The 25,774-nt window shown below is 51.9% G+C and overlaps 13 protein-coding genes across 15 annotated transcripts; 7 read left to right on the top strand and 6 right to left on the bottom strand.

Moving 5' to 3' along the window:
- Positions 1–730: 730 nt before the first annotated feature.
- Positions 731–1,042, bottom strand: LDX57_004722 (uncharacterized protein; the record flags this gene model as incomplete). The annotated part of the gene is made up of 1 exon (XM_046086395.1): positions 731–1,042. One exon carries the CDS (start codon positions 1,040–1,042, stop codon positions 731–733), a length of 312 nt encoding a protein of 103 aa, XP_045942359.1.
- Positions 1,043–1,119: 77 nt separating this feature from the next.
- LDX57_004721 (uncharacterized protein) lies at positions 1,120–2,377 on the bottom strand (the record flags this gene model as incomplete). The annotated part of the gene is made up of 4 exons (XM_046086394.1): positions 1,120–1,718; positions 1,775–1,877; positions 1,927–2,245; positions 2,324–2,377. 4 exons carry the CDS (start codon positions 2,375–2,377, stop codon positions 1,223–1,225), a joined length of 972 nt encoding a protein of 323 aa, XP_045942358.1. The 3' UTR covers positions 1,120–1,222.
- Positions 2,378–3,517: 1,140 nt separating this feature from the next.
- On the top strand, positions 3,518–4,552 carry LDX57_004720 (DUF1593 domain-containing protein; the record flags this gene model as incomplete). The annotated part of the gene is made up of 1 exon (XM_046086393.1): positions 3,518–4,552. The coding sequence occupies one exon, from the start codon at positions 3,518–3,520 to the stop codon at positions 4,550–4,552; it is 1,035 nt and encodes a 344-aa protein (XP_045942357.1).
- A 1,575-nt stretch (positions 4,553–6,127) lies between these two features.
- LDX57_004719 (uncharacterized protein) lies at positions 6,128–7,105 on the top strand (the record flags this gene model as incomplete). Its single annotated transcript, XM_046086392.1, has 2 exons — positions 6,128–6,800; positions 6,870–7,105. The coding sequence occupies 2 exons, from the start codon at positions 6,128–6,130 to the stop codon at positions 7,103–7,105; spliced, it is 909 nt and encodes a 302-aa protein (XP_045942356.1).
- A 248-nt stretch (positions 7,106–7,353) lies between these two features.
- Positions 7,354–8,289, bottom strand: PEX19 (peroxisomal biogenesis factor 19; the record flags this gene model as incomplete). Its single annotated transcript, XM_046086391.1, has 1 exon — positions 7,354–8,289. One exon carries the CDS (start codon positions 8,287–8,289, stop codon positions 7,354–7,356), a length of 936 nt encoding a protein of 311 aa, XP_045942355.1.
- A 112-nt stretch (positions 8,290–8,401) lies between these two features.
- Positions 8,402–8,788, bottom strand: LDX57_004717 (uncharacterized protein; the record flags this gene model as incomplete). Its single annotated transcript, XM_046086390.1, has 1 exon — positions 8,402–8,788. The coding sequence occupies one exon, from the start codon at positions 8,786–8,788 to the stop codon at positions 8,402–8,404; it is 387 nt and encodes a 128-aa protein (XP_045942354.1).
- A 2,352-nt stretch (positions 8,789–11,140) lies between these two features.
- LDX57_004716 (uncharacterized protein) lies at positions 11,141–11,515 on the top strand (the record flags this gene model as incomplete). The annotated part of the gene is made up of 1 exon (XM_046086389.1): positions 11,141–11,515. One exon carries the CDS (start codon positions 11,141–11,143, stop codon positions 11,513–11,515), a length of 375 nt encoding a protein of 124 aa, XP_045942353.1.
- A 332-nt stretch (positions 11,516–11,847) lies between these two features.
- Positions 11,848–12,886, top strand: LDX57_004715 (uncharacterized protein; the record flags this gene model as incomplete). The annotated part of the gene is made up of 3 exons (XM_046086388.1): positions 11,848–11,896; positions 12,017–12,517; positions 12,582–12,886. The coding sequence occupies 3 exons, from the start codon at positions 11,848–11,850 to the stop codon at positions 12,884–12,886; spliced, it is 855 nt and encodes a 284-aa protein (XP_045942352.1).
- Positions 12,887–14,515: 1,629 nt separating this feature from the next.
- On the bottom strand, positions 14,516–17,527 carry COG3. Of its 3 annotated transcripts, XM_046086385.1 has the most exons (4): positions 17,118–17,527; positions 16,717–17,056; positions 15,636–16,661; positions 14,516–15,571 (listed from the first exon to the last, which is right to left on the bottom strand). In XM_046086385.1, exons 1-4 carry the CDS (start codon positions 17,324–17,326, stop codon positions 14,756–14,758), a joined length of 2,391 nt encoding a protein of 796 aa, XP_045942349.1. In that variant the 5' UTR covers positions 17,327–17,527; the 3' UTR covers positions 14,516–14,755. The 3 variants fall into 3 exon arrangements, with proteins under 3 accessions (XP_045942349.1, XP_045942350.1, XP_045942351.1); XM_046086386.1 differs by having other exon boundaries at positions 16,717–17,527; XM_046086387.1 differs by having other exon boundaries at positions 15,636–17,056.
- Positions 17,528–17,647: 120 nt separating this feature from the next.
- Positions 17,648–19,390, top strand: LDX57_004713 (RCC1 domain-containing protein; the record flags this gene model as incomplete). Its single annotated transcript, XM_046086384.1, has 1 exon — positions 17,648–19,390. One exon carries the CDS (start codon positions 17,648–17,650, stop codon positions 19,388–19,390), a length of 1,743 nt encoding a protein of 580 aa, XP_045942348.1.
- A 265-nt stretch (positions 19,391–19,655) lies between these two features.
- nop9 (RNA-binding RNA processing protein NOP9) lies at positions 19,656–21,770 on the top strand (the record flags this gene model as incomplete). The annotated part of the gene is made up of 1 exon (XM_046086383.1): positions 19,656–21,770. The coding sequence occupies one exon, from the start codon at positions 19,656–19,658 to the stop codon at positions 21,768–21,770; it is 2,115 nt and encodes a 704-aa protein (XP_045942347.1).
- A 466-nt stretch (positions 21,771–22,236) lies between these two features.
- Positions 22,237–24,036, top strand: GAD2 (pyridoxal phosphate-dependent decarboxylase family protein; the record flags this gene model as incomplete). The annotated part of the gene is made up of 2 exons (XM_046086382.1): positions 22,237–22,281; positions 22,366–24,036. 2 exons carry the CDS (start codon positions 22,237–22,239, stop codon positions 24,034–24,036), a joined length of 1,716 nt encoding a protein of 571 aa, XP_045942346.1.
- A 282-nt stretch (positions 24,037–24,318) lies between these two features.
- LDX57_004710 (uncharacterized protein) lies at positions 24,319–25,716 on the bottom strand (the record flags this gene model as incomplete). The annotated part of the gene is made up of 1 exon (XM_046086381.1): positions 24,319–25,716. One exon carries the CDS (start codon positions 25,714–25,716, stop codon positions 24,319–24,321), a length of 1,398 nt encoding a protein of 465 aa, XP_045942345.1.
- Between the last annotated feature and the right edge of the window lie 58 nt (positions 25,717–25,774).

The raw sequence follows: 25,774 nt of genomic DNA, 5'->3' as shown, positions 1-25,774 counted from the left end.
CTACCACGACTGTGGTCATTTTGTTGGGCTTCTAGTATGTTAAAAATCTCCTGGAATTGAGGAATCCGTTCTGATTTTCATAATCCCAATCTTTCTATCATACGTAACTTGCCAGAGATTATTATTTGACACAAAGTTCATCGACCAGAGAAAATTTAACGACGGCGCGCGGCGAAGGTAGTACTTATATTGAATATTATTATATTCCTATCGAAGTCTCCTATAGGGAGATCATTAGAGAACAGAAAAGGTCGGGAGACGGGCATCTATCCTTTCTATATTTATTCGGCAATGCTTCCTCTTTCTAGCAGCGCTACGGCTTTATTATTGGCAGTTGCTATCGTAGCTAAGAAGAAGATATTATCAGCGTTCAATTTAGATTTCTCGCTTAGAAAGCAGAAAAGCTTAACCGCTAGATCCCGTAGAGTTAAATGCAAAGCTTCTAAATAGACTGAATAAAATGTACTGTTAGACTACTATAGGTAGTTAGGTAAAAAAAGACGGCGTGAAAGCCTTCTACGGGTAGATACGGGGAAAACTCCAATTACTCACTTACATGTAGATTAAGCCCTATTGGATCTATAAACACCCGTAGCCCATCTAGATAGCCTGGTCAGAGAACTGGAGGCCTTAGTCAATCAGATGATGATGCAGAGTCCGCGCCTAACACCAGCCGTATTTGGATGCCATACCCCCCTATCCTATCCGGCCATAGCCACGTGCGGTGTGTTCACCCTCGTGTCGAAACATCCACCTTGACGTCTTTCCGTTCGGATAGTTCCACCACGTCGTCCAACTTTGCGATCTCAGCCCCAATGCCAGAGCACACATACTTATCAAATTTCCAAGTGGGAACCTTTTCCTGGAACATCTCATCCAGCTCTTCCAATGACCGTCGGCTAGTCTCCGGTACACAGAGCCACACAAAGAATAACGAGACGGCCGAGAACGCGCCGTAAATGAAAGTGACCCGCCCACCAATGGCACTCTGCACGTACGGATTGACAAAGTTGATCGGAACCGACGTGAGAAAGCTGCCCATGGATGCCAGGAACACCGTCCGCTCGCGAAGCTGGCCTGTTCCAATCTCCCCAGTGACAATCCAGCACCCCGGACTCAACGTGAAGCCGTAGATGCAATACCACAAGATCAGCAAAGCGGCACAGGCGTTCTTTGCTTGCGAGGAGAGGTCGGCGACCGTCGGACTCGATTCAATGGCGCCCTACGTGCCCAGCATTGTCGCAGCGTGGCCGACAGAGCCGAGGAAGAGGGAGTTGCGACGGCCCAGCTTGTCGAGCGTGATGAACGTAATGAAATGGGCCACAAAGGAACACCCGGTGACGAGGACGTTAGTCTTGAGGGGGTCTGGGAATCCCATCTGCTGCATAAAGGTGACGATAAGATTCTGGATGAATGAGACTCCTTGTGCTTGTTGGAGTATTTGAACGCCCATCGCCGCAACCGTTCGTCGGAGATTGGTGCCTTTGAAACAGTCCAACACCATCGTCGCTTTATGGAGCTCTCGTTGTTCGTCGATTTGAACTCGCAGCTTTTCAATCTCTTGCGGGATCGTCTCCGGGTGGTTGGATAGCTTTTTCATGACCGCTTCTGCTTCCGCAAATCTACCCCGGTAAACGAGATATCGGGGTGACTCGGGGAGGAAAGGGTAGGCGAGCAGATAGCCAACTGGGACGAATAGTTGGCAGCAGATCACGATCCTTAAAATCTTGTCAGCTTTTCGTTCAAGCATGAAGGAAATTGACAATGTCTATACAGATACTGAGAGCTATCGCTTCTGTTGCGGGATAGGTAGACAACAAGGGTTGCCATGAAAACGCCAAGCGACGTGAAGAATGAATAAAGCGACAGAAAGGCGCCTATGCTCTTAGGCACCATTCCGTCAAATAAGTGTTATACAAGACTTACCTCGAACACGCTGGGATGAACATTCCGATAAGTATGTTGGAACGACATTCGAAGCCAACCCAATCCCCGAGTAAACGATGATTCTCCCAACGGCCAGCTGCCAGAAAGACGTAACGGCACTCGCTTCCAAGATAACTCCCACGATCATAAGGCACGACAAGGTCATGAAGCCAATCTTGCGACCAAATCGTGAAGTGATGACTGGCGCCAGGATACAACCAAGGATGATACCCGCCGAGCCAGTTCCGGTTCCCACGGACGTCTTGTCAGAGGGAATCGCCCATTGATCACGATCCGCGTCATAAGCTCCATACTTGCGCTGGAATTCGGAGAGGCCCAAAGCTCCACCCCATCAGCCGTTGTCGAAACCAAAGCACGCCGTGAGGCCAATGAGGACCAGCCGCCAATTCAAGTCCTGGTATAATGGGGTCTGTTTGAGTGTGGCCAACATGATGTAAATCCTGCTGCACTGTCAGATGGCTGATATAAGACAGAATGCTAGATTTTAAATTATAGAAATCTTCAATATAAGCTTATATAGATATCCAACCCCACGGGGAAGGATCATCAAGCGGAGGAATTCAAGGCCTATCTCTCAGAACGCGGGGAAGATCATCAAAAGAGGCAACGCGAGCCACAGACTGCTAATTGAACTCTCTTGGCAAGATATAATCTACCACCTTAATCATGAGAAGTTTACTATGACCTAGCCTCTGTAGTCGATCATCGATGCATAGGCAAATAGTCAGCTCTTATGGGAAGGGAGATATCCAACTGGTAGGGTCAACAACGGTGTATCGCCTCCCTCCCCCCGCCCTCATATTCATCTAGACAGATAGCTAAGAATGATATTCCAGCCGAACCCAACAACCGATGTCACAACAACTCTCCATTGCCAGGGAACCCATAGAAAATTGACAAGAGCCACTGCGGGCCAGATCTTCCAACCGGCCTTCAAGATTCCGACAATACGAGATTCAATCTCGCGGAATAGGAGACTTGCGCTTTGGAGCCTTGCCCCTGTAGTGCAAGTAATGAATATGGCGTTTGTAAAATATAATCCAATAACAGCTTCCACAGGATATTGGACCAGTTGAGTCGATTTCGCGGAAAAGATTGAGCGTGGGGGGTTGATTCAACGACGACATTTTGAGTTGGGAAGAATCCCTCTGAAGTGCGCTGCCAGTACGAGACTAAAGGCGCCGAAACCATCCCAAGTATAGCAAATTCACCAACTCGAGCCCAGTCTGTTTCGGTGGGTGTTTCCGCTGGCCATTGTGATAGAGTCTGGGCCGTGAGGTTGGCGGCAGCTTTCAGGACAGCCGATTGAACGGTAACAATCAGAAGGGAGGGCATGATGGTATGAGATGGAATAATTGGTACTTTCACAGAGCTATACTTCATAGTGATTGTAAGTTTCATCTTATAGCAACGGCACACATGTCACCCCCACGTCCCAAATAGGCATCTTGAGCCATCCTTTCCTGATCCAGTTGTGCAGGACCGGCCCTTATCTATTTAGTGAGAGTGAAGGATTCCGCTATTAATTCCAACTAGAACCATCAGGAATATCTTATTCCATCCATCCGTCATGGCTGGGTTCCGAAAGTCACTATCCTTCTTTGCTGCATGTTGGGCTCTTTTGTCCACCTCCGTGGCTCTTCAAGGATGCCAGCTCCCAGAATCCCCACGACGCCGCCTCTTCCTGCTGAACGATATTGCAAACGAGCCAGATGATGCACAGTCGTTAGTTCGGCTGCTTGTATACGCCAACGAGTTCCAAATCAAAGGCCTAGTGGCTACCACAAGTTGGTGGCTCAATGACACGACCCGTCCTGATCAGATGAGCGACATCGTAGGCGGGTATGCCGAGTCGGTTGAAAATCTCAAGAAGCATGCCTCGGGATGGCCAGAGCCGGATGATTTGCTCGATCTCATCAAGTCAGGTTCAAGGTACGGGATGAACGGGGTGGGCGAGAACCAGAACAGCGAAGGTTCGGAGCTTCTCGTCGCGGCAGTGGACAAGTCGGAGGAACCGCTCTGGACTCCTGTATGGGGTGGTGCCAACACACTCGCGCAGGCACTCTGGTATGTGAACGCGACTCGATCGGCCGAAAGGTGGACGGCTTCGTTGCGAAACTGCGTGTGTACTCGATCTCCGACCAGGATAACAGCGATTCGACGGAACTGGCCGAATCTGTTCTACATTGCGAGCGTGCATGACTTCAACCGATATGCGAATGCTGCATGGGGAGGAATTTCGGGCGACGAGTACTATCACTTTCCTAGCAATGCAAACAAGGACGTCATCTCGAAATCGTGGATCAAACAGCATATCCAATCTGTGGGACCTCTTGGGGCCCAGTATCCAGATGGAGAGTTCATTATCGAAGGTGAGGTCCATTTCGCCTTGACGTACGCTCAGCTACTAACTGTACAAGGTGACTCACCGGCCTTGCTCTACATGATCCCGACTGGCCTTTCGGACCCAGAACACCCAGAATGGGGCTCTTGGGGAGGTCGATACGGTCCTGTGGCCTGGGGCGAAGGACATTTTGCCGATAGCATCGATACCATTATCAGTGAATCCGGGAGCACAATGATGGGTCCCCACGTCACGATCTAGAGATGGCGTACTGCATATCAGAACGATTTCAAAGAGCGAATGCAGTGGACTGTCCAACCCACGTTTGAAGAAGCAAATCATTCTCCTGTCGCTGTCGTGAACGGCAGCTCGGGCAGAGAAATTCTGGAATACACAGTCAAGCCTGGCGTGAAGATCATCCTGGATGCAACTGCTTCTTATGACCCAGATGGCGACCAGCTCTCTTTCAAGTGGTGGCAATATTTGGAGCCAAGTTCAAACCTCAACACTCCAAGGCGGGATGTGTTTGTTTTGAAGTTAGATGAAACCGACGCTTCGAGACTTTCGGTCGAGATACCCAACACTGCGATTGTGCGCATGCCGGGCAGAGGAGTCCATTCATATGCTGATAAGCACTTGCACATTATATTGGAGGTATCCGATGGAAATACTGTCGCTTATCGGCGAATAACATTGACTATAAAGGGGAGATTTGCTGTGGATGAATCTGCCCTGGAGAACTCGGGCCATGATGAATTGTGAAAACTACTTCAAACATGATTACTTCTGTACATATTCTGCTACTTGTATTCCATATATGTCCCTTGATTTTGAACCGATGAGATTCTGGCACCATGAAACCTTGATGAACTTAGGGCGAGGACCAATGACAATGGCCTTTACTTTCTGAAAAACTTGAGAGAGATCATGTATTCGGAATCCTCTATTGGATGAAATGGATTGGGTGTATCCAATCCAATGGTCAGCCCCCACTGTCAGGCGCATTCTTTAGCGTATGGAGTCGGTTGAATCAATCTTCTACAAGCTACTCTCTACATCAAGGGTTGATGTGGTAGACAGTCAGATAGTAAGACAGCAGTTCGTATACATAATATCATAGGATACCTCTTTCTAGGAAGTGTTTGAACAATTAACAGATTTATTGGTCAAATGAATCCAAGTATATAACCTTCCCTCTTGATATGATATCTATACCTTAGAATTCTTAGTGATCTATAGTTAGACTCGGCCCGCTCTAAAGCAACTGGTCTTTGTCCAAAGGAACCAAGTTTCCCGACAATATTTACACGTTATGCAAACTGTCTCTTACAGTGTCTAACTTGATTAATTGTTATGTCTTGTTCTATAATACTTCCCAGATAATATATATCAAAGTTCATAGGGATACAGACCCCCTTGGTATATTTACTGGATTTCCTGCCAAGACACGAGAGACAAGAAGATCGAGGAATGGTGATGGCAGCCTCAGGAATGCAATATACCCCAAGCGGGTTAGCGCGTCTGAGATCCGACGCGCCGCAAAGTCGCGGCGGAGGCTGGCCATCCGGAGACCTTCATTTATCTACTCCTACCCCGTACTCCTATGACATCTCGCTGTCTATTCTTCTTCCCTTGCTCGATGGACTGACCATCTTCAATCTCATCGCATCCAATCCCTCCTGACAACCCAAAAGCAAACCCCATCCGACGCGTCCAGTTCCCGTCTCCGACCCATCCCGCCACTCGAACCACGGTCTCGATCCTCTCCGAGATACCCACTTACCTGACCTACCTACCTACGAACCTCAGACGGGACCAAAAACTCCTCCAGACAAGATGATGTTCGCTACACCCATGCATCAACAATTCGTCCCCTTCACGCCCCTCCGCCCATCTCCTCTCTCGCCGCGTCGCGCAAACACCACGACCTCGCGCCCCATGACGACAACAACCACTACTGCGTCCTCCCCGACGTCGCCGTCACCGTCGCAATCGCAATCCCAATTCCACTTCCAACCACAATTCCAGTTCCAACCCAAACAACCCACAGATCCATTCACATTGCCATCGACCTCTCCTTCCCCCTCCCACTCCGCATTCACATTCTCCCCTCACCAAACACCCACATCTCCCTCCCCTCGCACATCCACAGCCACAGCCCCATCAACCTACGCGCACCGCTACGCCACCAAAATCTCCAACCCGCTACACAACCAACCGCGCTCCTACACGGCATCCTCGACGCCCACGGCGCGCTCGACGCGTCGCAACGCCTTCCTGAACCGCGTCAAGCGGGAGCGCGACGCGGGACGATTCGAGAACCGGGGCGAGCAGCTCGCGTTGATGGAGCATGTCGCGGAGGAGAAGAGATGGGGGGAGGTTATGCGGCGGAGGGCGGAGAGGTTAGCGATGGGGGAACTGGAATTGGATTATGACTATGAAGGTGAAGGTAGTGGTGGTGGTGATGTTGCAGAGGGTGAGGGGCAGGAGGTGGAGTTGAGCGTTGAAGGTATGGTGTCTATTTCCTTTCCTTTTCTATCTAGTGGGCTATGGCTAACTTTTGTATTCTCTGGTCTAGACGAAATCGCTCTAGAGGAGTACCTCAGACAGGAGGATGCGGCGCACATGGGGCCTTGGGGGTCTGGGTCTGGGTCTGATCATGCAGTAGCTACGGACCCCGGTCAGCTCGGTCAACTCGGTCAGGGCGGTAACAATGGAACCAAAGATGGCGGCTCGTTCAGTGACGAAGAGTACGATGATATCTTTATGGATTTGGCGCAGCCGCCTAGTCAAGATATGGATATGAGTGGGTGAGGTGAGAGGTCATGTCAGATGTGATTATTCGATTGCTTGTCTTGTGTGTCGGATTCATACGGAGTATCTATTGCTTGGGTTCCTTCGGAGAGGCTACTCTGTCCCGGGGTACTGGTGATGGCGTTTTTTGTTTGATGTTTGATTGTACATAGTACAGACGGACCGGGTTTATAGACTGTGAATAAGGGTATCGACATATATGTACAGTACAAAGGTGGCAGGTTAATGAAATAAAAGAGAGCCTAGCCTCATGCAAGATGACAGTGTCCACTACTCCGTATGTCTTGTGAAATTACTGCTGCGGGCAGTCCGGAACACCTCCTTTCGAGTCGTCCCAGGGATTGGCAACCAGTTCCTCGGGAGGGTTGCCGGCCGATTGCATCTGAAAAGTCCAAGTCAGTTGACGTTATCGATTTCGGGCTGAGAGAAAAACTCACTGCTTGCATCTTCTCCCACACGTACTCGCGACACTTCGAGTCCTCGTCCGTGTACCCCGGTTCCTCGAACTTGGTCACGATCTCGCTGACAATGCCGGCCTGCATCTCGTACCGACTCATGTCCTCATCAGACACCTTGCCCTTGCCCTTATTCTCCGCGATCCACGGTCCGAATTTCGTATGCAGCTCCTTCATAGGCTCGTACAGCATCTCCTTGTTCGAGAGCTGCTCCATCATCCCCATAAACATCTTCGCCAGATCCCCGTCCTCTCCGTCTCCCTCACCGGCGCCCGCACCCGCCTCCACGGCCTTCAGTAGCTGCGCCAGCAGATCATCCGAGATGTCGTCCTCCGACGCCGCCGCCGTCGCCTTATCGCCCGACTCTTTCATACGGTTAATTGTCCGATAAATCGCATCGTTGAATGATTCCGGCGCCGGCGCTCCTCCCTTCTTATCGCCCCCCGCAGCAGAAGTCGACGCAGCAGCCGCGGCACCCGCACCCGCAGCGGTAGCAGCGCCCGTGGCCGCCGCCGCGCCAGCTCCCAGATTAGCGCCTGACACGCCCTCTTCGGCCATGACGTCGGCCAACAGCTGCTTGATGAAGTCGCCCGGCGGGATGCCGCTTTCTTCGAGTTGCTTGGTGAAGGCGTCGGCGCCTTGCTCAATGTCCGCGAGGTGGGCGCTGTCCGCGGCGGATCCGGAATGCTGGCCCATCATGTTCGCCATATCTTTTTCGAGTTGCTTCATGAAGGCCGCTTCGTCGAAGTCGGCATCAGCATCGAGAGGGGCGCCGCCTGACGCGCCGGCGGCGGTAGTTGTAGTAGGAGCGGCGGCATCTTTGGGCGCGGTGGGTTTGAAGTTATCGAGGACGTCTGCAGAGGGTAGAATTACATGTTAGTTCACGTATGCCAAGTGGATGATGACTGAGATGGATTGATGAGGCGACGAAGTTCAGTTGTAGCGGCCATGCTTGGTGGATGTGCGCGGAGAGGATTTTGGCGGGGTTAAGTGGGTTTGGTATCAACCTACCGTCTAGCTCGTCAAAGTCGGAGTCATCATCGTCGTCATCATCTTGCGCGGCAGTCTGGCTAGGTTGTTTCTGGGCTTGCGATTGCGTTGAATCTGTCGATGTCGATGGGGGATTCGTGTTCGCGTTGTCTGAGCTGCTCTTCTCCTCCGTTGTGGTGGTCTGTTCGGCGGGGAGTTCCTCGCGAGGATCGACCGCGGGCGGCGCCGAGGAGGCCATTCTATCTGACTGGTCGAAGTACCGGTTGCAGATGCAAGGAGAAGGATGTAATGAGCGGAAAGGATGCAAAAGGGAAGGGAGTTCGAGATGGCGCTGGGATGGAATGAATCTACTCTACGGAGGAAGAGGATCGCATGTGAAGATTGAGAGAAATGGAGGAGCGGAAGACATGACTAAGCCGAGAGGCGGAGAAAGCCGACGAGCCGACCGCCGCGGTTGTTCGACTATGGGATGAAAGTGTACAGAGTAGTAGTTACTTCATACCGGGAGGTCCTCTGTTCTAGTACTGGTATAAAAGAATTGGGATAATCCGACTGCAGGGTTGGGGACGGAGAGAACGAGTTCCAGGGAAGGCCATCGTGGCCAAGGAACAACATACATACCACCTCAAAGTATGTACTTCGTATCTCGGTACTCCGAGGCGTCCGACGAGCTTCTAGATCCTACTCTGGAGTCCTCTCATTCCAATGCCAAGTCTGAAGTCATACTCGGTGTACTTTCCAGCTGGTTACATCGGTCGTCGGTAGGTCGTGGACTACCCAGCTAGAGGAATCTGTCCTGTCGATCCCTGCCAAGCGACCGGCTCGATCAGACCATCGCCCTGGCCTCAGATGATCGCATTCCATCCCACGGTGGCTGAACCTCGTGATGTCCTTCTCCCCGGTGAGAGCTGAGAAGACAGACTGGCAGTGCAACAGACGCTAAGAGAGGGACTCGCACTCGGTACCGGTGTGCCTGTATTGTGTACTGTACTCTGTTCAGGGGCATTCCCGGGGTACTCTCCAGTGGTGCTCATCCTGAAGCGACTCGAGAGTCGAGACTCGAGAGAATCTACTACTCCGTAGTCCGTACTCCAGTCCATAGCAAATCACCCCGGAAATGCCTCCCCCAAGTCACATGTCATTCCACGCGAGACCTGAGACAGTTATTATGATATATATTATATAATAGCATTGAATAGCCTCGAATAGAATACCGTAAGGGCCGTAACTGCCATACGGAAAACTCTGACGGGGGCGAGTGACGGTCGGTCCCAAGCGGAACTTCTCCGCGGGCAAAACGCGCCTCCATTCGACGCCTCTCCAACAAGCCATCTCTAACGAACTACTCCAACTCTCGTGGTCGGAAGGGGTTTTGACTCCGACGAGGGGAGCCAGCCAGGAGATACAGTACATGTTTTGCAACATTCCTTGGTGATGAAGGCCGACGTTGGTTGCTCGTTCGGTCAGAGTCGGCCTGTTGTTGACCAGCGTTCCAGGCTTCCAGCTGGTTGCCAATTGCCTGTCACCGACTTCTCTCCACTCGTTGCCTGCATGGGGTCAAATAGGCGAAACGGAGGCAGTGACGAGTCTGGTGCCTCGAACTAAGCGGATCTTCGGCCGGGTCTGACCTTGAGAAGTGGATCGCGTCGTGCCGTCGCCGAGAGAGAAGATTCTTACCTGTACCTGCGAAGGGGAGAGGGGGAAATGATCTCATCTGAGGGGATTCTGTATTCTGTCATTTTTCATCTTTCTTTGTTTTCTTTCACTTTTAAAGTCTTGGGAGGTCGATAGTTGGAGGATGGAGGAAGGACAGAGGGACGGGTAAGGAAAGGAAAGGAAAGAAATAATAATAAATAATGTAGAGACAAACGGAACCCCTCATCCGCCGTCGTCTGCCTGACCCAAACCGACACAGCGAACCTTTCTTTCTCCATCGTTGGTTCCTCCCGCACTTTTTCTTTTTTTTTTCTTTTTTCTTTTTCCTTTTTTCCCTCGTGCTCTTTTTTTTCCTTAATAACAATCCGGTTCTTTTTAGTAAATAATTTTACCTCACATCTTTCCCACACCTCCCCTTCTTCCTCCCTCTTTGCCTGCCCATCTCACCGTGCTGGTTATCTCTTTATCCATCGTCAATTTCCTTTATGTCACGCCTTTTACTGGCCCTCTTGCTAATCTCTGGCTTTACTCGCACGTCCCTTCCATCCGCCCAGCCGCGCGTTTCTTGCGCCTGATTCTTGTCTATCCCGTTGATTGTTCGCTTTAACCCACCCCGCCGGGGGAAAAAGGTTCCTGTTCTACGTATTTTTTTTTTATTCTTTATTTTTTTTTTTCTCCGGTGGTGTTTCTTGTCTACCCTAGAGCTGGTTAATCAGTCCACGACCATATCGGGGGTCGGTGTATCTGGGGTTTGATCGATTCCATTTTGGTCCCTATTCTTTTTTACCTTCTTTTTGATTTTTTATTTGATCTTTCTCCTCGCGGATCAGGTGTGATTCACCACACGTAAGGGGAGAAACGACGTCATTATAAAAAAGAAAGGAAAGGAAAGAAGACAGAGGGTGATAATCGTGTCTCCCTCAATATAATCCCAATGGTCTCTATGGTGGACACGTCGCATTCAAATCAAAATGACATGGAGGTCGTACCTAAGCCCGAACCTCCCATCGAGGGATCAATCAGTTCCGCCGTGTCGACGCCCGAAGCTGAGGGCGAGATCCTGACGCAGGACGTGGCCCAGACGCAAAAGCGAAAGGGAGGAAGGAAACCTGTACGTAAGAAAAAAAAAAACGAAGCAGCATCTTCCCCCTTTGTGAAATCCGGGGCCCCGCATTTTATCCTGGATTGTCGGCCCTTTTATCTTCTTTCTTTTATCTTCCTTTATCTTGTTTGCTTTATCGCTCTATCATTCTATCGTTCCTTCATCCATTTATCAGCGGCGTTATGCATCACAGCTCGTCCTGATTGATCGATTGTCTCTCCCTTATCACCTCACGCCCCCCTTCCTTTACCCCTTGTCCTTCTACCATTTGTTCCTTGTCTGTTCTGATCTCCGTCGGGCCCCGATCCTTTCTACTTTTACTTTCATTCTTTTTGTGTCTTATCTTTCGGTTTATTGACCCAGCTCCCTAGATCTATGCCACCTCCGAAGAGCGTAAGCAACGCAATCGGCAGGCCCAGGCTGCGTTTCGTGAGCGTCGCACTGAATACATTCGCCAACTCGAATCTACTATCAAGCGCAATGAAGATACCCTGCAGACCCTGCAACAAAATCATCGGACGGCTGCCGACGAGTGTCTGATGCTGCGCTATAAGAACTCTCTTCTAGAGCGTATCTTGCTTGAGAAAGGTACGTCATAGTCCCTGACTTTTCTCTGTCCCTTATCTTTCCTTCTTTCTTCATTTCTCTTACGTCACATTCAATTCCATCGTCCTAAATATCTGTTCCCTTCGATCTAACTTCCATCAGGTATCGATGTCCAAGCGGAATTGCGCCTGAAGGCCGCCACTCCCGGCGGCGGCAAACCCAACCCCATGGCGGCCAAGCCGCCGTCCTTAGAACGGGCGGCAATCAATCGAAATACGGCCCAGCGACATCCGACCGGCATCGCGCCCAAGGGAGAGCCGTTTGGTCTCTCACAGAACCGTGATGGTGCATACGGCATACCGTCGCCTCAATACCAAGGCACGCCCTCATCGCACGTGTCCTCCCCGTCCCATGCCAAGTCCCCGGGCTTTGGCTTCCAGGGCGCCATGTCGCCGGTGGGCGTCGATCCACAACAGGCGCAGCAATCTCGGTCGCAGATGCTGTCGCATTCTCGAAATATCAGTCAAGCATCTCCACCTATGAGTGTCGCGCCGTCGCAAGCAAGCGAACCCAAGTCCGCCGTGCCCGGAACTGGTCCTCGCGCTGCTCGCGTTTCCTCTGCATATTATCCTTCCCCATTCCAAAAGCATTATGACCAACTGGGTAAGTCGATCGCATCTCATGAGAACCAATATTCCAGGGCAGGCGGACTAACTAGAGCGATCAGAACAAGAATATGACGCCCAAGCGGACCTTATTGATGATGAGCATGAATCGTCGGTCGGAGCGTCTCCGTATGTGTCTGGCTTTAATCCGGCAGCATCAGTACCCTCTGGCTCGCATTCCATGGGAGCTCAGAGTCTCGGGCACTTCAATCCTCACGCGGCGGAAGGATCCAACGGCGCCTATAACAATCCAAATCAACTTCTCGGCAATTACGAGCCCATGTTAGATGCAGATCCCTTCGGACTCAGCGCCAGCATGCATTTCCAGACTCCCTTCAGCTACGAGCAAAATAGTACCCGCCATTAACTCTCAACCTTGTCATCTTTGTTCGGTTTGTTCTTCTTGCGTCACGATCCGCTCATGATCCGCCGACTTTTCATATCATATCAAAAACGACAGCATCTGTCGGAATTTCTTTCTATCATAATTTCTTTCTATTTTTTTTCTCTTCTCTTTACTTTCTCATCTCTCCTCCCATGATCATTCTATCCTGATCTTGCATCTTTCGTCATGGAACCGGAAGACAAAAGTTTTATACTTATATTACTTCGGAGCATTTTCTCGGCGCACGCGGTTGATACCATTTGTTTCTGCTGGTCATTTTGTTCGATGCAAAACAACCCCACAAAAGAAAGAAGAAGAATGGTTACTTGATTTGATTTGATTTTCAGCCCGAAAAAGGAAAAACACCAGAAAGACGGATAACGAAACTGAAGATAAAAAATTGTTGGACCGGAAAGAGACAGGGAAAAATGGACAAAAAAAAAACTGCAACACGAGAAACAAAACAAAAACAAACTTTGATATGAGACTTACTTCCTACTTTATCTTACATATGGATACATTTGATTATCATGTACATGATTATTAGCAATAATGTTGATGTTGGTTCAGCCGAGCTAGACTGTGTCTGTTCGGTCGACGACGAATGTTTTTCTCTCTACTCTACGATGAACATGTTGATAATTCTTTCCTTTAACTATCTTTTTCACCCGCAATTGCTTGATGAGACGCCTGAATACCGTATGGACGGGGGTCCATCTCATGGGATTCTAGGCTTGTTACTTGTTGTTCTCTAGGTACACTTACTAAGTAATACTTTCCACATGATATCCCATTCCAATTTCAACCCCTAATCCTTCACCGTTACACCATAGACAGTAGTTAGAAAGATGAGAAAAGTAACTACCTACCCACCTCCATAAACCCGAACTGAAAGCCCGGCAGAACGCAAACACACAACAACCTCCCTTCCCTTCCCTTCCTTTCATCCCCTCTCAAGACCATCCAAACAAACACAAACCAACGAACCAACTAGCACAGCCCAGCTCCGGGCCGTTTGAACCGGACCCGTATAACAAACCCTGCCGGTCTCACATGTACATAAAGTCATGTACATACATAAGGAAAGACCTTTCCTTTCGATGCTGATCTGGCGTTACCCATGGAATGATGTCATGCCAAAGACCACCTCTACGGAGCACCTAACTACACCCTAGTGAGCCATAGATGGGAGCTTCGATTCAGCGATCGACCCTCTCAAATACCTACTCCGTCCGGATAGACAGCGCGGAGTTGTATATTCCTGCCTGAAGGGTAAGGCATAAATCACCACAATGGCTGCCTGACCCATCAGGCATCTGAGATTGGAACCAAGTCACATGACCTAAAGTCTAAAAAACCACAACCGTCACGAGATCATCTGGGTGTGTACAAGATAGAAGATAACGGGTTCTGTATGGGCTTTACGGTTTGTAGGGCGCTGGAATCACCTGATCCTCGGTGTTTTATGTGAAAGTTACGTATCTGGTTAATATAGGTGCTGGCTATCAGACTCTCGTCTCGAATTTGGATTATTGGCGTTTTTGAGGCCGTGGGAGGGGGGTTTGTATCGTGGGGTAGATTTGTTGGGGAGGTTTTTGGGAGGAGGGGAGGGTTGGGCGGTCTGGGTGGCGGTGTCTAACTGGGACGATGGTTGCATACAGATGAGACAGGTCTCAAGCCCGTGCTATTTATCTTTCTTCATTTGTCTAAGCGGGTTAGGTATTAGGACGGTGAAAGTATGTTTCTTATGCAATATGCTTCGCTTGCTATATACAATGTACGAGCCTTCGTAAACAAAAGGGTATTCATGTCTGTATCTGCAAAGGATCTCGATGATCATGGCCTGTCCTATCACCGACGATGAGACGCCAGACTAGTCGAGCCACTCACACTGAGGCTTCGACTCGTCGTGGCATCGTCTCCATCTTCCTCCGGTGATGCCATCGCCACGCCAACTCGGAAGATACCCTCGCACCACTCTGAAAACGTATCGACGTCCCAGACGGCGTCCTCGCGCCCTTTACCCTTCCGCGTACTGACCGCGTGCCCCTTGCTCTTCTCTGTGGAGATGTACTTGTCGAAGAAATCCTCGTAGATCTGGATGACGCGGTCCTGGACCGCGCCGACGAGAGTCTCCCGCATGCGCGTGTCGTCGAGGTAGTCGACCAGGCACTTGCGGAGGGCGGGGACCTCGGACTCGATGGTGCGGCAGGTGGGGAAGATGAGTTCACCGCGCTGGAGGTTCCGTGTGTCGATGAATTGGGCGGGGAGGGAGGCGGTCATTTTCGTGGCGAAGCCGTCGATGAAGTCGTTGATGACGGTGCGGAGACGTCCGTCCAGCTCGACCTTGGCGTCGAGCATGTTCTCGACGACCCGCGGGAGGAGGCCGTGCCCGACGAGTCGCATCAGGTTGCGCGGGTTGAAGAGACCGCCGCGTTCGCGCAGCTCCCAGAAGGTATTGGTCATGCCGGAGAAGTCGAAGGAGACCTCTGGGGCGACATATTCAATGTCGAAGGCGACGATTTGCTGTTTGAGGATGAGAAGGTGGCTCATGAGGAAGAGTTGGCTGTCTGTGGCAGATTTGCTGGACATGAGGGAGCTCGCGTAGTGGAGGGATAGGATGGTTTGGTGGACGATTTGGTGTGCTAGGTCATCGAAGACGGTGGACTGGTCGTACATTTATTAGTTTGGGCGCTCATAAATTATGGAAAACGGGGATAGAGAGAATTACATTGACTAGTCGGTATATCCGGCTCAAAAGCCATATGGCCTTACGCAGGGTTGGATACCAGCCACTCAAGGCGGTTTGCGATTCAAAATCCCACTTGGAGTCTTGATCCGGGGGCGCGTCGGTACCGTCTTCGGCTTGCTTGCCTGGAGCGGATAGGTTCACCAAGGCATCTGCAGGCGCAACCTTCCGGCCCGAGATCTGGCCTTCAGTGACTGTGATTGAGACCGGTCGGTTGCGAGCTGGGTAATCGAGATCTTCCGGCCGGGGTTTGTACCGTTCGATTTCATCGCGAAGGAAAGCCTGCGCTCGGAAGACGAGGCGCGTTTGAACATCCTCCAGCGCAGGCTGAATCAGAGAGGAGAAATCGAGTTGGTTGACATCTGTGTGCTCTGTTTCTTCCTCCTGATCGAACAGATAGCGGGTCTGGAGTAGAGTGCAGAGTTGGCAGAGTCGGATGATCTTGTCTTCGTGAATGATCTTGGGTCGGAGGTGATCGTAGAGAGGTTCGGATAGCGTCTCCAGAAAATCGTATAAGCCGCCCTGGCCATGGAACCATTCTCCCCACAGATCAAATTCGTCCAAGCACACGCCGCGCACGTAGCTGATACTTCCGCGGGCGAAAGCGACAAGGTCCTTTGAAGTGCTCGGGGCCTGCGCGATATCATTGAGGTTCTTGTGCACCAGCGGAATGATGAGTTTGCCACGCGTGGCAGCATAGTTGGCATGAAGTTCGTTAAGAAGACTCTGGTATTCAGCTTCCGTCCCTTGGTCAGGGTCCAAAGGAGGGACGGCTCTCTTTTGGATTTCAAGACCAATTTGCTTCAGTTCTGGTGCCCCAACCCTGAATTTGGCGTAGAGTAGGGCGGACATCGTTGTGTCATTGAGTTGCTTGTCCGCGATCTTCTTGGAAGCGCTTAGGTACACGTCACGCAGGGCGGCAACAAAGTGTCCTCGGATGAGGGTCAGAGCACGGGTCAGAAGTAGCCTGTACCTAGACCGATATACACTGGATTCCTTTTGATCCGGCTGTTCGAGAGTCAGTAAGCTTTCCTTGAACGCTGCTTATCCGGGTGATACGAACATGCGTCTCCATATAGTCCAAGCACTCGTCTAGCCGTCTGAGCATATCCGAGAAGTCCTGCCCGCGAACAGTGTTGCCCGCACCCGGCGCATTGAGCCTTCTGGACGCAGGGTCTAGGAACTCGTAATACTGGAGGTTCTCCTGGATGTCTAACGCCAATTCCGAGTCCCGTTTTTGAGCAGATAAGAGACCTTCGCATTGTTTCTGAAATTTAGAGGTCTGCAATTCCACCGCCTGGAAGTCCTGGGACAGACTGCTGAGAACGTCGAGGGTAGAGGAGGTGTCGGTCAAGAGGGAGTCGAGGTGGGATTTGGACATCTGTAATTCATGAAGACACGCTCTAATCCCCATAATGGTCAGCCTGGCTCCTTTGCCTAGCGTGCGCCCGCAACAGCACTTACTGGTACTCATCGTAGCTAGTTTCCAGCAAACTGTCCTCCACTTCGTTATACCATTCGATGAAGTCTAGCTCATTATGAATTTCCGCAATCGCATCCAGGCCCTCTGGCTCGGCTTTGGTCTCCTCCGCCTCCTGAGCCTGGAACTGCTGAGGCGGGCGAGACGGGACTGTTTGTCGACGAGATCGCGGTCCCTTTGTCTGCTGGCGCATTGTGAGGGTGTAGTCGTTTGACGATCGTGAGTCTCTGCTCTTCAACCTTCAACCCTATAATGAAAAGAAAAAGTCCCGCAGTCCGCCCATCAGCCACAACAAAACGGCGGGTCTCTAATGGTCAAACTTGTCCTCCGCTGGCCGCTTCAATGCGGTATTCTGCCGCCGCCCTCCGCCTCCGCTCCGACTGACGCAAGTCTCTCGGAGCTGGACACTTTTGCCTTCTGTTTCTGCGGGGAAAGCTAATTACTGAGACTCACCCACTCTTGCTTCAGGAGTACACATTATGCACCTTTGAGGAGACTCAGGTCACAGGGCAATATGTGGACAGCTCGCTCGCGACAATCGGCGACGACCATCGTCGCCACCTCTCGCCGTCTTGCTCGAAATGGTCGGTCTGCCATACGGGAGCAAAAGAGATATGCCAGCAATCGTCCGAGGGTAGGAAGCCAGTCTGGCTCTTCGTCGCATTGGTTTCGCAATTCACTGGGTCTTGCAGGAACAGCAACTGCCGCGTTCGTGGCCTATTCGTACCTAACGAGCCCCGGAATTCGGATCGAGAACCCATTAGACCCAAATGCGAAAACCCTGTCGAAGGTTACTGGGGAATTGGGTCCCGAACTCATTCAAAAGAAAAGGAGTGTGAAAAGTCCGGGTGTCTATGTGTGGGGAACGAATACCCACCGTGTTGTTGATCCGGACTCGAAGGAGACTGTGGTCAAGACCCCTCGGAGGATCTCTTATTTCGACGACCAGGTGCTGAGGGATCTGAAAGTCGGTGATAAATCCGGTGCTGCAATTACTGATAAAGGCGACCTGGTTCAATGGGGCAAAGGCTATTCAGAGACGGACTTCAAGCCTACGAAGACTCTTACTGGCAAGAACCTAACCTCCTTATGTATGTCCAATGATCGGATTCTTGCTCTGTCCTCCGACGGAAGCGTTTACTCCCTGCCGATTGCGAGGGACGATCAAACCTCTGGTCGTAAGCTCAAGGAAGGCTCCTGGGTGCCCTTCTGGTCCGGAACGGCCGGAGTAAGCTATCGGCTGCTTCAGCCAAGCCTAAAATTGGGCGAAAGGATCACTTCTATCAGTGGTGGATTGGAGCATGCCCTTCTGCTTACAAGCAGTGGCAGAGTTTTCTCCGTTGCCTCATCCACTGAGAGCTACCCTTCTCACGGACAACTAGGTGTGCCGGGTCTGACATGGGCCACCCGACCCCAAGGTCCAGTTGATACCTGCCATGAAGTCACGGCGCTCAAGGGATTCAAGATTGCACAGATAGCCACCGGAGACTATCATTCCCTGGCCCTTAGCAAGGATGGCAGCGTATTTGCTTTTGGCGACAACTCATTTGGTCAGTTGGGAATGGAATTTGATCCGTCATTGCCATTCAGCGATACTCCTACCGTGATCCCCATCGAGAGGCTTTACCGTGGTAATATCTGGTTTCCCAAAGCCACCAGGATTGCAGCTGGTGGCGCCAACAGCTTCTTCACTGTGGACGCCAAACGGATTGTGGGCCCCGGAGAAAATCCTTCGGCAATCCGTGATCTAGACCGTATCACCGCCGACACTTGGACCTGTGGCCGAGGCATTTGGGGTGCTCTCGGGAATGGAAAGTGGGTTCATCTGCAAGATTCTCCCACCAAGGTGAAGCCATTGAGTGGTCTGTTTGAATACGATGAGCGAAAGAAGACACTATCTCCCATCCGGTTACACGAGATCTCCGTGGGAACAACGCATGTTTCGGCAGTCATGGACAACAAAACCCATATGGACGCTTCTCCGACATCATCTTTAGACAACGACAAGGATTGGGGCTTTGATGCGCTCTGGTGGGGAGGAAACGAGCACTTTCAGCTCGGAACGGGCAAGAGGAGCAACCTGTCCAAACCCAGCTACATCCTCGCACCTCACGAGGGTTCCAAGGAAGACAAAAAGGAAGAGGCGCGACTCCAGATCATGCCTCGCCATAAGAGCAAGGTCGGTTCGCGCACCGTCAGTATGGAGCAGCACGTTGTGTGTGGAAGGCATGTTTCTGCCATCTACTCTTCTGTATAATCGTTCCCTGAATATAGGGACACATTTGTATTATTCGATGTATTAAGGAGTTCTGTATCATGTCATCAAAATGAACAATCTCATGTGTTGAGCATCCATCCTCGTCGCATGTAACTATCGGTTGAGGCGTAGAGTGCAAACCGAGCAAACACCGTTCGATTCCGCGGAAGTAACGCTCGGACCAACGCTTATCCAAAAAATTTCCCTGCGCAAAAAAGAATCCAGTCCGACCAACTATTTTCCACCAGCCAGGAATTAGTGCACCATGCCCCGTGAAAACCAGAAACGAGGCCGCCGTGCCGCCGAAAAGGCCGAAAAAGATGCATCGAAGCGAAAGCGCGACGAAGCTCCCGAAGATGCCGCGCCCAAGCGATTGAAGCCCTCGACGGACGAGATGGAGATCGAGACCCCCGAGTTCAACGAAGGCGCCGACTACATTCCCCTCGAAGAACCTCAAGATCAAGAACAAGGACAGGATGGCGCGCCGTCGAGTGACATGCCGTTCTACGGTCTTCTCGATCCCGAAGAGCAGGAGTATTTCTCCCGCGCCGGCGAGATGCTGGAATTGAATCAGTTTCAGGACGCGGAGGAGCGGCGACTATTTATCGATAGCGTGTACAGGGAGGCCAACGGCAAGGAGTTGAAGATCGCATGCAGTCAGTCTTGCTCCCGACTCATGGAGAAACTTATGTCGATGTCCGACATACGCCAGATCCGGAGATTGTTCAATAAGTTCCTGGGCCATTTCCTGCACCTCGTTCAGCATCGGTTCGCGAGTCATTGCTGCGAAACACTGTTCATCAACGCGGCGCCTGGTGTGACGCAAAAACCATCCAAGACCAAGGAGATCAAAGACTACGGTGATGAGGAGGACGAGCCGGAACCCGAGCTGTCGCTTGCGGAGATGTTCATGCAGGTCGTCCAGGAGCTGGAAGGAAACTGGGGATACTTGTTGACGGAACGTTTCGCATCGCATACAATCCGAGTCCTTCTGTTGGTTCTTGCAGGTGAGCCGGTCGATCTCTCAACAAGCGACTCGGTTGTCGCGAGCCGAAAGAAGGAGAGAGTGGGCACCGTGAACGCCGAAACGACACAGAATGGAGATGCTGCTCCGCAGAAAAAGGGAGTGCCGGAGAAATTCGAAACCACATTGAAGAAGATCATGAGCGATATGGTGTCTGTGCTGGATGATACCTATCTGAGGGCATTGGCCACCCACCCCGTGGGTAACCCCGTACTTCAGGTGCTGGTTTCTTTGGAACTGTCCCATTTCGGAAAGTCGAGTGCGAAGGATCCGAAATCAATCACGAGAAGACTCATTCCCGACGAGAACTTTGAAGAGGGCTCCGAGACGTCGAATTTCATCCGGGGTCTGCTGTACGATCCCGTGGGATCTCGCCTTCTAGAAACCATTGTGCGCTGCATGCCTGGAAAACTCTTCAAAAGTCTTTACAAGAACTTCATGCGCGATCAGATCGCCTCGTTTGCTCGCAACACCACTGCCGGATACGTTGTTCTCCGGGTGCTAGAAAGACTTGGAAAGGACGATCTTCAGAGTGCTATGGAGTCGATCGTTAAGCAAATTCCCAATCTTCTTGAGCGGTCTCGGACAAATGTGCCTAAAGTGCTGATCGAGCGATGCGTGGTACGAGGCGTCAACACGGCGCCGCTTGCTCAATCTATGGAAGCTGCCTACGACAAAGACCCCGCCAAAAGACTGAATCAAATTCTACGCCTCGAGGAAACCGCTCAGGACAACGAAGGACCCGAATCGCAATCGAAAGATCCTGGCTCTGGTCAAGCATCTAACGCGGAGAAACTGCACGGCTCGCTGCTTGCCCAAACGATGTTGACAGCCCCCGGACCGATGAGCGGACTGATTTTCTCGAGCTTGCTAGCCCAGTCGTCCGAGACGCTCCTACAGCTGGCCAAGGACCCTACCGCCTCCCGAGTCCTCCAGCAGTCTCTTACTCTCCCGACTTCCACGCCTCAATTCCGCCGACAGTTTACCACGCGGTTCACTAGTCATCTAAAGGACCTTGCGCTCGACAGCAGTGGATCCCACGTCGTGGATTCCTTATGGACAGCCACTCAAGATCTTTATTTCGTCAAGGAGCGAATGGCGCAGGAATTGGCGCAACATGAGTTTGCACTTCGAGATTCCTTCGTCGGTCGCGCCGTCTGGAGAAACTGGTCCATGGATCTGTACAAACGACGACGGGGAGAATGGGCAGCTAAGGCTAAGGGCATTGATCGTCAGGACGGTTCTGGAGAACGACCGAAGTCGAAGATCGAGCTGGCACGGGAGAGGTATGCTGCGAAGGCGGGGGAAAACAAGGCAAAAGACAACCCGAATTTTGTGGCTGTGAAGAATAAATAATCGAAGGATGCCTGAAGGATGGATGGATGATTGAATGTATTTACTCTCAAGCTAGATTTTCTTCGATCTTGAGGCCTGCATGGAGTCAGGTGATTAACCGCGGGGTGCAAAAATAAAAAAAGAAAATTACCCCAAAAGTCTTAAAAGGATCGTACATACTACATACAATCAACACTCAACATCCATAGAGATGATCGCCAGATCCACTCCAGACACCAGTGCTTGTCAACCATGCAGTGCCGTCCATTCGACATGATGTCAGACCCGCTCGCCCTCTCGCCATCTTTTCTCCACCGAGATCGGGAGGGGCGTATCCTCGGGTTCGGTCATAGGTAGAGGAATTCTCCGGCTTCTGAAGTCTCATAAAATGCGCAATTGATTCACCGCAATTCGACCCTTATAAACTCACATCACGTTGAACTGCTCTACAAATTCCTGTTTTCAACTCGAGCATTGAACAGCATAGATGGCCGTGCCCGCAGCGTCTAGTCGCGCAGACGAAGTGCGAAATGTGAGTCAGACTACCTGAGCCGATTACTCCCAGCACCCATTGGTGGAATTTGGACCTGTTGCTAATCGTTTAATCCTGGACCAGCTTCTGAGCGCCGTCGAAGACCTTCTTATCCCTTTTATCCGCTCCGCAGACGAAGACTCCCTGAACAAAGTGCAGCAGTTGAAAAATGGCGTGAACGGATCCAATGGCTTGAACGGAGACCACCAGCACCCGAGTACCTCGTTGGTCGACTACAAGAAGCCCGACGAATTGCAAAAGATTCTCCAATTACAGCTTCCAGAGCAAGGTACGGGGCAGAATGGCTTGGTCGAAGTTCTCCAGAAGGTCCTGCGCTACTCCGTCAACACCTGGCACCAGGGTTTTCTCGACAAGCTGTATGCCTCGACCAATGCCCCAGGAGTCGCCTCGGAGCTGATCCTGGCGGCTCTGAACACAAACGTTCACGTGTATCAGGTGTCGCCGGCCTTGACGGTGATCGAGAAGTATACCGGACGGCAGCTGGCCGAGCTCTTCGGGCTGAACGGCCCTCGAGCCGGGGGTATTTCGGTGCAGGGCGGTTCCGCGTCCAACACGACGTCGATCGTCATTGCGCGCAACAACCTATTCCCAAGCACGAAAAAGGATGGAAACGGCGATTACCGGTTCGTACTGTTCACCAGCGCCCACGGTCACTACAGTATCGAGAAGGCGGCGCAGATGTTGGGTCTTGGAAGCAGCTCGGTCTGGTCGGTTCCCGTGGACAAGCAGGGCCGGATGATTGCGTCCGAACTGGAAAAACTGGTTCAGAAGGCGCTGAAGGAGAGTCGGACGCCATTCTACGTCAACGCGACTGCCGGATCGACCGTCATGGGGTCCTTCGACCCCTTCAACGAGATTGCCGCCATCTGTAAGCGATACAACCTCTGGTTCCACGTCGACGGCTCCTGGGGTGGCTCGTTTGCCTTCTCCAAGCGGCAGAGGGAGAAGCTCGCCGGCGCCGAAAAGGCCGACAGTATTGCCATCAACCCGCACAAGATGCTCGGGGTCCCCGTCACCTGTTCCTTCCTGCTAGCCGCCGACCTACGACGATTCCACCGCGCCAACACCCTCCCCGCCGGATACCTATTCCACAACGAAGACACCGAACCATCCGACGAGGACCCAGCAGGTGAGCCGGATTCCGAGCTGGCCGTCGACTCCCCCGAGGTGTGGGACCTGGCAGACCTGACCCTCCAGTGCGGCCGACGCGCCGACTCCCTCAAGCTCTTCCTCGGCTGGACCTACTACGGCACTGCGGGTTACGAACAGCAGATCGACACGGCCTGCGACATCGCCAGCTACCTGGCGACCCTAGTCGCCGAGCATCCCGACTTTATTCTCGTCAGCGAGAACCCGCCCCCTTGCCTGCAAGTGTGCTTCTATTACGCGCCGGGCCGAGAGTTCGTGCATCCGCGCGGCATCGTCTCGAACGAGACCGAGCGTGGCAAGGCCAACAGCAAGGTCACGGAGCAGGTGACGCACGCCATCGTCAGCCGGGGATTCATGGTGGACTTTGCGCCGCCCAGCGGCGACGAGGATGCAGTCGGCAACGGGAAGTTCTTCCGCTGCGTGGTGAACGTCCAGACGACCAGGGAGACTGTCGAGGCGCTGGTGCAGGCTATTCAGGACGTCGGTCCTGGTATCGTCGAGCAACTGAAGAAGGCCCAGAACGGGTCGGTGCCATCGAGGAGACCGGGTGAGAGGGGCCATGGACCTGTGGTCCACAATGCTTGATCTACTAATCTTGTATTGGGACCGTCAGAGGCTGATAGGTTTGTTTTCGGGTGGGCTATTTCGGATACATTTTTTTGGGTGTGAATGTTAGAAAAGATCTTCCATAGAGTATATATATATATGTATAATTGATATTACGAACACGGGTCAAACCCGCAGGGCTATTGGCATAAGGAATAGAAAAGAAAATAGGGGTAGTAAAACCATACGATTTATATCAATCACACCCACACTCGTGAAGTCATCAGGCCAGCCACTAAACAGCCTCCCTTAACGAACCAACTAATTACCGATCTCGGCGCGTCGCTCAAGCACACTTCTAGCCTCTGACTCCGCCAGAGTTTCAACCCCTAGCTCAGTAAGAACCTCCCTGGCGCTTTCATTGTCTTTGAACAGCCTCTTCTCCACTGCCCATAGTCCGAGTGCAGAGTCGGTACCTCCAGCAAGAGGATCAGGGGCATTGGAAGAAGCAGACTCGCCTTCGGGCTGCGATGCGTGGGCACTAAGTCCCAGAAGAAGTAGGCCCTCGGACAATTTCTGCAGCACTTTCGCCGAGCCGCCGGTCGGGGTGGCAGGGCCGAGAGCCACGTCGACGACGTTGCAGAGGTGATCGACGTCGCTGATGAGTTGCGCTGCGCCTGCTGCAGAGAAGGTGTTTTTCATGAGGATGGTGCCCCAGAGGTAGGTTTGGATGGCGAGGAGGACCTGTCGGATGATACGGCGCAAGGGCGCAATGCCTAATGTGCGGGATAGGAATGAGATCTCGGTGGACAAGGTACGCATGGCGGGGGTGAGATCGGAAGACGGGGGCACAGGGCCGGTGGAGGATGTCGAAGGCACTGAGATGGTTGTCCAGGTAGACACGCGAGAGTATGGCTTTAGGGTAGATCGCACGTTGGAGGTGAGAGTGGACGTGATGATGGATTCAGACCGCAGTCGGAGACGACGGTATGCGGAAGCGGTTTCGTCAAAGAGGGCTCCTTCCGAAGTCGCGCCGTTGTTGTCACTGTCCTCGGAGCCGTTGTTGACAGCCGGAGAGGTCCTGGAGGCGACGTCCGCCACTGACATGGAACCGGCAACGTTTTTGCCTCCGTCGCGGTTCTGCCGAACCCGCTCTTGGAGCTCCGACCAGAGCTCGACGAAGAATACCTCGTTGCTCCAGTCCTCCATCTTCTTCTCGAGGTATTCGGCGCTTCCGAAGACCCTGCACAGTCGTTCCAGCCCTGCAACTCCTTCCACGCTGGCACCGTCTGTCCCTTGCACCGTGCGACCGATGGTGGATGTCATTGCAAGGTAGGCTTCCAGGGCGGAGTACAGGCGTTCGTGGAATTGGTCGAAGATTGTGATTTGAATGTCAATAAGAAAACGCAGCTTCTGGCTGAATGAGGATAACGGCTGATAACGCTCGGTGATGGTCTCTAGCAGGTCATTCACGCGAATAGCTGCCTTTGTGGGCTTAGTCGCTGAAAGCTCGACGCCATCATAGTCAATATGACCACTGTCAGGCGTATCCACAATGTCCTTATAGCGAGCCAGAGCAAATTCCTTCTCGACCTGGAGCCAACGGTCGAACCATCCTTCCTTAGTCAAAACATCCCATGTAATCCCCTTCCAGTTATCGTCGCTATGAGGGTCTGGTAGGTAGTTCCAACTCTCTCGAATGTCGTTGTCGAAAGTCATCAACTCATGAACTAAGTGGCTTAAAAGCTGCGGGTGCTCGGAGATGTGAGGAAGGAAG

This window comes from Aspergillus melleus, assembly GCF_016097325.1.
Source record: "Aspergillus melleus strain CBS 546.65 chromosome Unknown contig2, whole genome shotgun sequence".
In the NCBI taxonomy this organism is placed as follows: Eukaryota; Fungi; Ascomycota; class Eurotiomycetes; order Eurotiales; family Aspergillaceae; genus Aspergillus; species Aspergillus melleus.
This window is presented reverse-complemented; position numbering and strand designations above follow the sequence as displayed.